This window comes from Egretta garzetta, unplaced genomic scaffold (assembly GCF_000687185.1).
Source record: "Egretta garzetta isolate BGI_Z169 unplaced genomic scaffold, ASM68718v1 scaffold397, whole genome shotgun sequence".
NCBI classification, from domain to species: domain Eukaryota; kingdom Metazoa; phylum Chordata; class Aves; order Pelecaniformes; family Ardeidae; genus Egretta; species Egretta garzetta.
In genome coordinates this window covers 3,446,466-3,459,213 of record NW_009260493.1, presented here as the reverse complement: position 1 = coordinate 3,459,213, position 12,748 = coordinate 3,446,466, and the positions used below count along the sequence as shown (strand labels likewise).

Sequence of the window (12,748 nt, the reverse complement as noted above, 5' to 3'; positions counted from 1 at the left end):
CAGGACTATAGCCGAGGTAGGGCGGCAGGTACGGGTGTAGCTCCGCAGGGTGTCAGAAACAGCGAGCTGGGAAGCTTGCCGCCCAAATTTGAGTTCATCAGGCACGCAGGAGTGAGGGATGGGGCCCGAGGGACGTTAGGAATAGGGGGCTGTGTGGCCAACGGCCTGGGGGTGAAGGCTCTGTAATGCACCCGCCGTCCCCACAGGCTTCTGGTTTGGTCTGTAAAACTCATCCTCAGCAGCCTCCTGGGCACAGGTTTGGGGAATCACCCTTTTAACTGGGGTAAGAATTGGACAGGGCTCTTCAGCTACTGGGGTTGACTTTACACCACCCAACACGGTCCATCTGCTTACTGAAATCTAAGTGGCTCAAATGCAGGGGAGCTTTATCAGTTCCAAGTGGGGTGTTTCTTCCCTGGGCTTGCCTGCATTTAACCATCATGTTTTACAAGTGACCTGCTTTCACTGAGCTGTGCCGCTTGGCAGCTAGAGATAAAGTTGAAGGATTTGTTTGAAGTAATGATTAATTGCCTCCAGATGGGACGCTGCCTCTTGCAGTCCAGATTATGGTGTTTTACCTAGGAAAAAGCATAGGAACTGCTCTTCCCCATGGGAAGGGCAAGCGTGCTGTCAAATGTGACCTGGTTATTACAAGCTCCAGTTTGTCCTTGTGGAAGGAGAGAGATGAAATGCCATACAGGTTCCTGCCTGTCCACAATGCACACCTTAAAAAGAACCCAGCAAAATACAGCACCTCGCAAAACCGCCCAGGTCCCTTGACAGGACAGGTGGGTACAGGCTCCTGCAAAAGTTGCATCTGCATGATGGCTCTGCCCTTGCTTGCGTACAGCCGGCCCCTGCAAATCAGCCACCCACCTCTGCCGGTATGTCCTTCCCTCTCCTGGCTCTGTGTGATCCAGGGAGTTTGGGGAGCTCTTTGCTTTGTTTGGGTTCTTTTTTCCCCTTGTATTTTTTTCAGCTTCATTGCTGAGTCCATCTCTTGTATAAAATATTCATAAAACTTCTTCCCAAGGTGCTGGGTTCCCTCTGTGGTACCCTCTGGCAGCTTGCAAAAATCAAGGGGGAAGTTGGCATCATCAGTGCAACTGTTGTGAAGGCTCAGTTAAGCCCTCCAGGACATGAATGCAGGCCAGCTTTTGTGGAAGTTGCAATATGTTCCCAGACAACATGATCGGGAGTGATGGATTACTACATTTACCTACTTGTTTATCATTTGATATTAGCTCAGGTCAGACAGGTAAAATTATGGCTTGAGGCCTTCAGAGAAGTGAGACAGACCATTGCTTTCTGCCTATTGTTGGTCAGATCAGAAAAGCTTTCCGACCACTGCAAAGGGAAGACAATTCATCTAAGCTCACACAATGCCTTGGCCAGAACCTATCTGCATGTAAAATATTGGAGAATTTTGGAAGGTGGTAACTGAAGACTACAGTGAAAGGAAGAAAATGAAAAGCAGAATTGCAGATGTAGTCATCTTATTTCTTACAATTCATGTTTCTTCTGGTGCTTATGCTAAAAGACCCCCATGATTTGCTGTGCATGAAGCCTCATATGTGTCAGCAGTGTAAGATTAACTGTGATACCGATTTAAAACAGGCAGTTGTCAATTAAGATAATAAAAAATTGCTATGTGAAATTCATAAGAGACTGAGAAATTAAAGAGACTCCTTAGAGCTTAGCAGGCTTTCATTTGCAGATACTTAAGAAAAAAAAAAAAAAAGTGAAAACGCACTCTGGAAGATAGCCCAGTAAAATCAGAGAGGAGTCTGCGAGCTCCTGTGATGCTTCCTTACTAAAGTGCCTGCTGCTAGCCAGCCCATTTGCTGTCGCACTCCATCTGCCACATCTTGTACGTACTGAGATCCAGGCTCTGCTACCATCACTTCAGTTGACAGTGACCACTTGGGTGTCCCTAATGGCACTGCTCCGACTGCCTGAGCCGTGCAGGACCTGCGCTGGCGCCTGGGTTTTCCTTGGGGCAGGGACAGCATTTCACTGACATTCAGTCCACGTTGCTCACTCTTACTCCCTGCCTCCCTCAAGACCCAGAAGCTCTATGCAATACAGTAATAATAATAATTAGTTCAAGGGGTTGACAGCAATTCTCCAACCTGAAGTTTATTTCAAATTTGTTTTTGCCATCTGAAAAGCTGACTCAGTCTTCTTTGCCTGCTGTTACTAAGTGAATTAGCTTGGAGGCGAACATAGGTATGTTCAGGTATACAAACACATGTACGAAGCCTGTGAGTATGTGTGTGCACGTGAGTGCAGCAGGTTAACCTTGGCCAGCTGCCAGATGCCCACCCAGACGCTTTCTCACTCCCCCTTCTCAGCAAGACAAAGGAGAAAATGAGATTAAAAATTAAAAAAAAAACAAACCCATGGGTCAAGATAAAGACAGTTTAGCAAGAAAAGCAAAAGCTGCACACGCAAGCAAAGCAAAAAGAGGAATTAATTCCCTACTTCCCACCAGCAGGCAGATGCCCAGCCATTCTGTCAGAAGCAGGGCCTCAGCACGCATAACGATTGCATGGGAAGACAAACGCCATAACCACAAATGTCCGTTCCCACCCACCCACTTCCTCCTCCTTTCCCTGAGATTTTACTGCTGAGCACGACAACATGCGGTATGGAATATCCCTTTTGCCAGTTGGGGTCAGCTGTCCTGGCTGTGTCCCCTCCCAACTTCTTGCCCATTCCCAGCCTGCTTGGTTTTGGGGGTGCGGAGAAGAGAAAGGCATGCAAGCACTGTTCAGCAGCGGTGTGTTACCAACACCGTTCTAGCCCTGAATGCAAAGCACAGCACCATACCGGCTGTGATGGGGAAAGTTAACTTTGTAACTTCATCCCAGCCAGACTCAGCACAATCTCTGTCCCTAATTCCATACCATTTGTGTCAGGGTCAGGTCCCATGTTATCCAATACATCTAGGTATCCTCTGACCATCCCATTCTATCTGCTGCTTATTCCTGAAATCCCCTCTTACCAACACTTACACTACATATTTGAACCATCTTTACATCCAACGGTCAGGTTTATACATCCTCATTAATCACTATACCCTGTTCCTTGACACAGAGAGAGGTATTATCCTCCCATTCCATCGGCCTCCCCCCCAAAATGTCCATAAAAACAGTCAATGACTCGGGCCCCATCTGTCACGGTCATTGCCCAGGACAGGAGAAGCAGCATGTGGGATTGTTGGGTGCCAAGAACAGTTTAGGTTGGGTCATCACTGCACTCACCTTGTTCCTGGTGAAGCTCATTCTCCATCAGTTTAGGCGGTTCCTACTGCATTACTTACATGCAACTCAGTTCACGGATTATTTTTCCCCCAGGATTAAATCCCCTTGAGATATACACTGGATCTCCCCATCCTTCCACATTACCCACCACCCACATGGATCCTTGAGGGAAGACAATTCCTTGAGTGGGTTTGCCTTTTTTCCAAGGGAGGAGCAATCCACACTGCCCTTCCCAGCTGCTTCCCTGTGTGCGCTACTACAGGGACCTTATGTTCTCCCTCAGTATGCAGGGGCATTGCTTGGGCAGCACCAGGGCAGTTAGCAGATCCTCTGCTAAATTTACATCCCAGTGTTTTCATGCCCCAGCGCTCAATGCTCTCAGCAGTCTTTAACAGTCCGTTGTATCATTCAACCTTCCCAGAGACTTGTGGGCGATAGGGAATGTGATATGCCCAATCAATGCAGAGTTTCTTGGCCCAGGAGTCTATGAGATTATTTTGGAAGTAAGTCCCATTGTCTGACTCAATTATTTCTGGGGTAGCACATCACCACAGAGCTTGCCTTTCAAGGCCCAAATGCTGTTTCAGGCGGTGGTATGAGTTACAGGGTATATTTCCAACCATCCATTAGCAGCTTCCAGCATGGTGAGCATGTTGTGGCACTAGCCTTGGCAGGTGGTCCAATATAGCCAAATCTGCCAGGCCTCGCCTTATCGATAACCCAACCACCGACCTCTATTCCAGGGATACTTTACTCAGATGGCTCACTTGATTACGTTTCACATTCATGGGTGACCTGCGTGATGGCTTCAATGGTCAGGTCCACCCCTTGATCAAAAGACCATTTGTATATTGCATCTCTCCCTAGATATCCCAATGTTCATGGGCCCACTGAGCTACAAAGAGCTCAGTCCAGGTCTGCATAAGCCACTTTGATTCTGGTGACTTGTCTACCTGCTCATTGTTTTGTTGTTCTTCAGTGGCACGGTTCTTGGGTTTGTGAGCATCTACATGACATACCTTCACAACAATGTTTTCTACCCAAGCAGTAATGTCTTGCCACAATGCAGCAATCCAGACAGGTTTACCTCTGTGCTGCCAGTGAGCCTCCTTCTATTGCTGTAACCAGCCCCACAGGGCATTTGCCACCACCCATGAGACAGAGTACTGGCCGCTTTTCTCTTTCAGCAATCTCAAGGGCCAGCTGGATGGCTTTCACTTCTACAAACTGACTTGATTCGCCTTCTCCTGCAACAGTTTCAACAACTTCTCATGTGGGACTCCACACAGCAGCCTTCCACTTCTGATGGTTTCTTACAACACAACAGGATCTGCTGGTAAATAGAGCATGCTGCCTTTCACTTTCTGGTAACTCCTATCGTGGTGCTTCTTGGGCAGGAGTCAGGTGGTTGGGGTTCCCCATTCAAGCCTGTTGCATGATCAACGCTACCCACTTACTGGACATAGTGTCGGTTTCTTGAAGTGTAGAGGGGACCTCTTCCTTTGAACAGCCAGTGCAGCACATGTAATTGTGGTGCCTAGAGGACCTGTGCTTCTGTGTCAGCAACTTCCAAAGCAGCTCAAACTCCCTCATATGCTGCTAGCATCTCTTTTGCATTTGGGGTATAATGGGCTTCAGATCCTCGATGCCCCCTAGAGGGTAGACCCTGGAGGTCGACCTTGGGTTTCTCCTGGTGTTTTGTGCCAGAGGCTCAAACCCGTGGGGACATAGTTGTTATCTTACTGATCACATCTGTAGGTATGTAACAATGTCCGTCCTGCCTTTTTATTCCCAAGAACTGGATCTCTCATGTGGGTCCTTTGACCTTGCTTTTTTTTTTTTTTCAATGATGAAACCAGCTTTCAGAAGGATCTGGATTATCCTCTTTGCTTTTCTCAACTACTTCCTCCACCATGTTGCCCCACGCAATGATGTTGTTGATGTATTGTAGATGTTCCAGTGCAGTCTGGATCAGTCCATGACAAATGGTAGGACTGTGCTTCCCTGGCATGGTCAACTTCAGGTGCCTTGGGTAACCCTCCACTTGGAGGCAAACTATGGCTGAGTGGTTGAGTCTTGCTAATCACTCCTTGGGTCTCCAGCTGATTAATCAGATCATGAATGGAAAACAGGGAGTCTTGGTTGGTGCAATATTGCCAGTGGCGCACCATCATTGTAGCAATTGGCTCCTGCTGTTCTTTGGCAGACAGCAACCCCCCAACAAAGGGATCCTCCAGGAGGCTGGGCAAGGTAGGCAGCTGTTTAACCTTTCCAAATCCATGGCAACTACATCAAAAGCCCATCACTTCCTTTTTGGGACCTTGAAGTACCTTCTCCTGAGGTAGTCTATGCCAAGGATACACGGGGCCTCTGGGCCGGTCACAATGGGATGCTTTTGCCACTTGTCCCCTGTTAAGCTCACCTCAGCCTCCAATACAGACAGCTGTTGGGAATCCCCTGTCAATCCAGAAATCCAGATGGATTCCTCTTTGCCGTACCCTGATGGCATTAGGGTACACTGTGCACCAGTGTCTACCAAAGCTTTATACCTCTGTGGAACCACCAGGCCATCGAATCCACACAGTCCAGTAAACCCAGTCATTCCTTTCCTCTTCCTGGTGTGCAGTGTCAGACCAGAAGTCCCTTCACCAAAATCAAGGGAGGCAGTCTCAGTCCTCTTCTATACCTGGGGAATGACTGGTTGCCTTCTACCATCTCAACAGCAGCTGAACTGACAGCCGTCTTGGATGGCCCTTCTTATCAGCTGTCTTCCCCCTCGATTTGTGTACATGGGCTCCTAACTTGGAGATGGGCTCACCATCCCATTTCCTCATGTCCCCCCCCCAGTCACACAGGAGGAACCAGAGAGTGCCACGCAGCGTGTGCCTGGGCTCCCTTCCCCTCTGCCCAGAGGGGCTGGGCCTGCAGGGCATCCCCAACCACCAAGACGCTGGCCTGCGGGGATGGGGATGGAGACAGGTTTTTTTCAAAACATTGGAGGCAGTGGGATGCTCTCTCCACAGTTGGTATATTGAAGTGTGGTCAGTCCATCATCGCCAGGTGATTGGCATATAACACTGGTGCATTTCAGATGAACTTTCTGCACATGCCCATATATGCTGGACATCACCTGCATCTTTCAAAACTTGGTTGTCATCCAGGTCACTGTAGAAGACTTTCCAGCACCACTAATTCTCTCAGATATTGGATGCCTTCTTCAGTGGTAGTGGCAGCAATCTGCATGCTGAATGGCAGCTGTAATCTTTTAGCATATCTCAAAGTTTGCCCAAGGTTAAGGACCAGCTAGTTTCCTAACCTCTGTGGTGACTTCTCTCACTTCTTGCTTCCTTGCTGAAGGACCAGCTTCCTGATCAGACCTTTCCCCCTCCTCCTCCTGTATGGACCCATCGACCTGTGCTTCCATTGCTTTTTTTTGACTACTAGGGCAGTTACTGTAGTTGAGGTTTGGGTCCCTATCTTATCCATGGTGTTCCCAGATGTGTCCCTTTCTCAACCATGCTCCTCTGATGGTGCTGAGGAGAGGCTCAGGAGGCACGAGGAAAGCCCCAGTGCAGTGCTAAGAGCTGCTGGGTTTTGCTGGGGTAGGCAAGGCACCCTTCTGCCAAGTAACACGCCAATTCAGTGGGATTACACGCCTGTGGAGGTGTAAGATTTCAGGCTTTGGGAGGTGATAACCACGCCAGGCACCTGCCCAAGTCCTGCCACACACCCTCCCACCCAGGGACTGATGGCCTAAAGGCACATTTCCTTCTCACCACACGGACAAACTGTTTCCTCTTAACATCCGACTAAAACCAGTTTCTACACACGTGGCAAAAAGATAACAACATCAATCAAGCCGCTTAGTTAAGGCTGTGTGAAGACCCCTTGTGCCCGTGCCACAAAGGCGGCCGTGTCAGTCCTGGAAGGGAACTGGGAGGTGCAATCCCTCACCTCTCCGCAGGACAGCCCTCCTGGCACAGGAGTGGTACCCGTGCCAGGGCCAACCCGTGTGGCCGCTGCTTTTATCAGAATGTTCCCAGGTGCAGCTAAACACAGAGATAAGGGGTGCAGCAAAGAGCAGGAGCTGAAAGCAGCCACTGACAAGCCCTAGGCTCTGTTACACGGCAAATCAAGCGAGCTCCGTGACCCGCGCAGAAGCCTGCCAACTAACAGCTGCCACAGCTATAGTATGCCCAGATCAAAACTGTTATCTCATGCCCCACGTTGGGTGGCAATAAAAAGGACTGGCGGGTTGATCTTGGCCAGCTGGCAGACGCCCACCCCGGCGTTTTCGCACTCCTCCTCCTCAGCAGGACAGGGGGAAAAAATAAGATGAAAAAAAAACCGCTCATGGGTCAAGATAAAGACAGTTTAATAAGAAAAGCAAAAGCTGTGTGTGCAAGCAAAGCAAAAAGAGGAATTCACTCCCAACTCCCCATCGGCAGGCAGATGTCCAGCTGCTCTCTGGGAAGCAGGGCCTTGGCAGGCGTAACAGTGGCTTGGGAAGACAAGCACCATAATCCTCCCTTTCCTGAACTTTTACCAAACCAATGTGCAGCCTCTCATTTGTGTGCCGTTTGCCACGTGAAGCTCTGTGGATTGGATCAGGGGGCTGGGAAGTGTGATCTGTTGAACCCTTGGCAGAGACCCCGCAGTGAATGAGTGTCTGCCTTAATACGTGTGCAGGACGGGGACGGGGGGTTGTGTGTGCTCCTGTGCAGCCCAGTGGGTCTCTACTTGGAAGGAGATTTAGCACCAGAGAGCAAGCGCCTCTTGCATTGGGACACAGGAAAGCTTTGCAACTGGGAGAAATGCTGCCTGCAGTGCTGATGGCCGGCAGAGCGCAGCGTGGGTGAGGCAACCTGTACCTGGGTTGGTTTGTTCGGTCATCCAGTTGCTCTTGAGGGACTTTCCTGGGGTTCGCTTCCAAGCCTGGAGTTCACGTCATCCCTGGATGGGTGTTCCTGTTCGTGTCAGCTAACAAGGTAGGGGTATGTCATGGATCATATCCCGGGCTGCTGTGTGCAGGTCAGGCACTGCAAATGCTGTGGATCTGCATACGCCAGGATGTTTCACAATGACTGCTCAGAAACTGTATCTTGAAGTGTTTGTATGCTTCAGAATAAAAGGCACATCTGCATCTTTTTCTTGTCCCCAGCCCTGACCGGCAAGAGCTGCTTGCAAAAGAGTCCAGACCCATGGTCTGGAGGGAAACAGGCGTCAGGTGGCGTGGGATGAGGCAATATTTGTCCCTTTATGCCAAAGAGCACCAGAGGAATCACTGGTGGAGCGTGAGCAGCGAGACAGCAGGAACACATTCCTTCTGGAAATGTTGCTACAAGTACATAGCATAATGCTTGCTGAGTGCTCCTTCCAGGTCTCCATGAGGAGAAAATATTAGTGCTTTACATAGGTGGCTACTTAGCAGGTACTGGGGTAGGAGCGGTGTCAGGGGCTGTGCTGGGAGCTCTGCTCTTGGGAAAGCCGCCAGAGGTGCTGGAGGAGCTGCACCTCTGGGACTGCAGAATAAATTAGTTTAATGCAGTGTGCAAACAGAACAAGGTTGCTCCCTACATAGGGTTTGGTAATGAGCTGTCATGGTTTACCCCGGCTGGCAACTACGCACCACGCAGCTGCTTGCTCACTCCCCCCTCTCCCTCAGTGGGATGGGGGAGAGAATCGGGAAGAAAATAAAAGGTTAGAGCCGAGGGCTGAGATAAAGACAGTTTAATAAGAGAAAATAATAATAATAGTAATAATGAGAATGGTAACAGAATATACAGAATATACAAAACGAATGATGCACAATGCAATTGCTCACCACCCGCCGACCGATGCCCAGCCCGTCCCAAGCCGCGATCACTCCCCCTGAGTCGCGATCAGTCCCTGAGCTGCGATCACTCTCCCCGCAACCGACCGACCGACTAACCCCCCCGAGCATGACGTTCTATGGTATGGAATAGCTCTTTGGACAGTTTGGGTTAGCTGTCCTAGCTGTGCTGTACTCCCAGCTTGTTATGCACCTGGGCAAGCAGGAGAAGCTCAAAAAGTCCTTGAGTAGTCTGAGCACTACTTGGCAACAACTAAAAACATCAGTGTGTTATCAACATTCTTCTGGTACTAAATCCAAACCACAGCACTATGCTAGCTACTATGAAGAAAATTAACTCTATCCCAGCCGAAACCAGGACATGAGCCTACAATAATCTGTGTTTTCTGAGGCACAGCATGCATTTTTCAGGTGGCTGTTGAGTGTTCCATTTGGTCTCATACAGCCTGCTCTACTGCAGTTTGCATTTGTACCTGTATTCAATTTCAGATGGGAAGCAGTAGCAAGAAGGGGATGCTCTGTCATTTCCAGTGAGCTGTGGGATTCGATTTCCACATGGGCAGTGTCCCTGGACATGTTTTCAAAGCAGCCAGGAGCTTGACCTCTTCTGAAAACTTCCCCAGGTATTTTGGAGCCTGTGCAGGATATAAACTTTTTGGAGGATCTGCTCCAGAGAATAACTTCTGGTTTTCAGCAGTTTGATTCTGCCACTTCCTTTCTCCTCCTGAAAATACAAAACACAAAGCAGAAGTCCAGTATCCTGCCTATCTGTGTGCTAAAGCCTCTGCTTCACTCTCACAAAGTGTGCTGGAGCCGTGCTGCACCATTTCTCTCACCTCCTGGCTGAGGAACATCATGATGGTGGTACAAAGCTAAAACACCAAAATCTGGCTCCATAGCAAGGAGATGACAAGGGTTACTTACTAGGACATCTGAAAAGACGGTTGAATATAGGCAGGGAAATGTATTTTTCCTCCAATCTCATTCAAAGGACAGGCTGAAACCGTTCTGCTAAACTTTTTGAAAGGGTTCAGCCCAGGGCTGAGACATGGCATGGAAATACTCAGCAGCTGCAATTAGAAAGCCCTGAAACCCAGGATATTAGCGTGGACTGAGTAGGGGACGTGGACATGTCAGGGGTGTTAGACTAGATGATCTTTAAAGGTCCCTTCCAACTCAAACCATTCCGTGAGCCTGTGATCTTAGTGTGGACTGTGTAGGGTGACCCCAAGTTGTTGGCTCCTCATGTTATGAGTAGATTTTGCAAAAGGTCAATGCCTTTGGGGTTTAGCAGAGGAGGGAAGTCCAGATGGGTGCCACTAATGCGGGGTGCACAATGTGCCATAGGTGACATCGGTGTCTTTCTTTATGTTCCCGTGGCAGGATTGCTGTGGGCTGGTCCTGCCCTCCAGTGCCTGCAGCACAGTCTCCCTCTGCCTCCTCTCCTCTCCTTCTTGCACCCACGCACACGCACTCGAGGGATGCTGCTGTGGCTCTGAGCAGGGAGCGGGACCTGCAGACCGCTGGACCTCCCCTGTGCCACCGTGGGTGCAGAGCCAAAGAGCAGTGGTGGACATCAGGAGAAGCCCTATGGGGAGGTGGAAGGCTTCTTGTCAAACCCACAGGGGTGGAAGGCTTCTTATCAAACATAAAGTCAAAACCATTTCCTTCCAGCTGACACATCCAGGACTCAGTGTTCAAAAAACTGCAGTTGTTGCTTTCTGCAGCAGCCAGGCACCCGGCAGCTCCCAAGCCCCGGCTGTGCAGATCCATGTGCAGACAGTGGCCGCCTGCCAGACCCATGCACTGGGGAGCAGCAGCCCCTCTGCAGGCCCAGACCCACACCCAACTGGCCACCTTCATTTCTGTGTCTCCTCAGCCTGAGTCACAGCTTTGAGAGTCTCACTTAAAAGCCTATCATTTATATCAGCTTGCTATTGCTCCATGGGGTCTGGTCTAGAGGGCAGCAGCGCTTCCTGCAGGCATCGGAGAGTGCCCTAGGAAACGCCCAGTGTAGGAAGAGGAGAGAGGCTGCAGTGTCCCAGCTAATGCAGTCGCTGTGCTGTGGGACAGGCGCTGACAGGGGGCCTTCACATCTGCTGGTGGTGAAGTTGGGCACGTGGAGACCACAGCCATGTTTTGATCTTTAGAAAACGCAGATGTGGAGGCTGCCTGGGACCGCTTTGAAAGATGCACGGCACAACCGCAGGCTTTCACGTGCCTTTGGGAAGCCTCCAGTGACATCTCCTGACGCCCTCTCATCTACTCAAGGACATGCACTGCTGTAATGCTTGCCTTTCAGTCAAGATCTCGTCATTCAAGATCTTACAATTAACCGCACACTCAGCTGCCGTCGGGGATTTCTGAATGATACTTCTGCTAAGCAGAGAAAAAAGCACACGCATGCCTCTCTCTGGAGGAAGCGTCATCTGCCTGACTTTAAGTGAGATTTGCTCAAATAAAGAAGTAGCGGCTGCTGCAGCATGAATTAACGTCACATTTTGTTTGTGTTCCTGCAGGGTGGCTGACAAACTGCCTAGACCAAACCTCGTCTTGCTCAAGCACTTGCTGTCTCTGCTCCAGCACATCAGCCGAAATGCCGAGACCAACAGGATGGACTCCAGCAATCTGGCCATCTGCGCTGGCCCAAACATGCTGAGCCCGGAGACGGACAACACGCTCCCGCTGGAAGTGCAGAAGGAGATGAACGACAAGGTGTGCAGAAGCTGAACAAAACAGTGTCCCTGGACCTCGGGGGTGCCCCTCAGCTCAGGCGCCTGCAATGCGATGGGCAAGGCTGCCCCTTGCCTCGCCTCCTCTGAGCAAAAGCAGCAGTTGCCTTGCAGTCCCCTACATCGTATCACAGCTCCTGACTACTTTGCACGCAGAGAGCAAGGGGCACCCTTGGGCATTGCCACCTGCGGGCCCTCTGGAGAGAGAGGCTGAGGCTGTGGCTGGTGGCGTTTTGGTTGTATCGGGGCAGATCAATTAGTCTGCAGCATCAGGCCTCATCTTCCAGAGTGGGATCACCCTCTGACTTCAAGCTAGTGTTTCTTGCCAAGAAAGGTTGGACCAGATGATCCTTGAGGTCCCTCCCAACCTGCTAGTCTATGATTCTAGGATTTTGGCAGAAGCCACCCTGCTCTGTGCTTCCTTCATACAGAGACAGCAGCCAGGAGCAGGAAAGACTGTTCAATGTTTTCAGCCCTCTTGACTGAAATAAACTGTTTTCTGTGTGCAGGTGACGGTGTTGGTGGAGTTCCTCATAAACAACTGCTCAGAAATATTTGGGGAGGACATTGCCTTGCCTGTCTGTGCCTTGGCTGAGGAGTCACCGGAGCACACAGACAGCTCCACAGGTATGAGAACAGACCAGGGGTGTCACAGACTGGGGCTGCTGGGCCAAGTTCCTTGATCTGATATGGGAATACATCTGTGGAAACGCAGAGAGTAGCAGAGGGTTCCATACGTTATAGCAGTGTTTTTCCACAGGAACTCTTTCCAGAAGTTCAAAATGACAACGCTCACAAAACAAAATTAAATCCCGATGTTAAACATCTGCCTCAAACATTCTGTTACAGATGTGCTGATACCTCAAGAATCTTTCTGGCAGGGTTCGAAACAGAGCGTCATTCTCCAAACCTAGAAG

At 50.0% G+C, this 12,748-nt stretch overlaps 1 protein-coding gene across 1 annotated transcript; it reads left to right on the top strand.

Moving 5' to 3' along the window:
- The first annotated feature begins 9,625 nt into the window (after positions 1–9,625).
- On the top strand, positions 9,626–12,514 carry LOC118452838 (T-cell activation Rho GTPase-activating protein-like). Its single transcript, XM_035899867.1, has 3 exons — positions 9,626–9,722; positions 11,619–11,814; positions 12,341–12,514. Exons 1-3 carry the CDS (start codon positions 9,655–9,657, stop codon positions 12,512–12,514), a joined length of 438 nt encoding a protein of 145 aa, XP_035755760.1. The 5' UTR covers positions 9,626–9,654.
- The last annotated feature ends 234 nt before the right edge of the window (positions 12,515–12,748 follow it).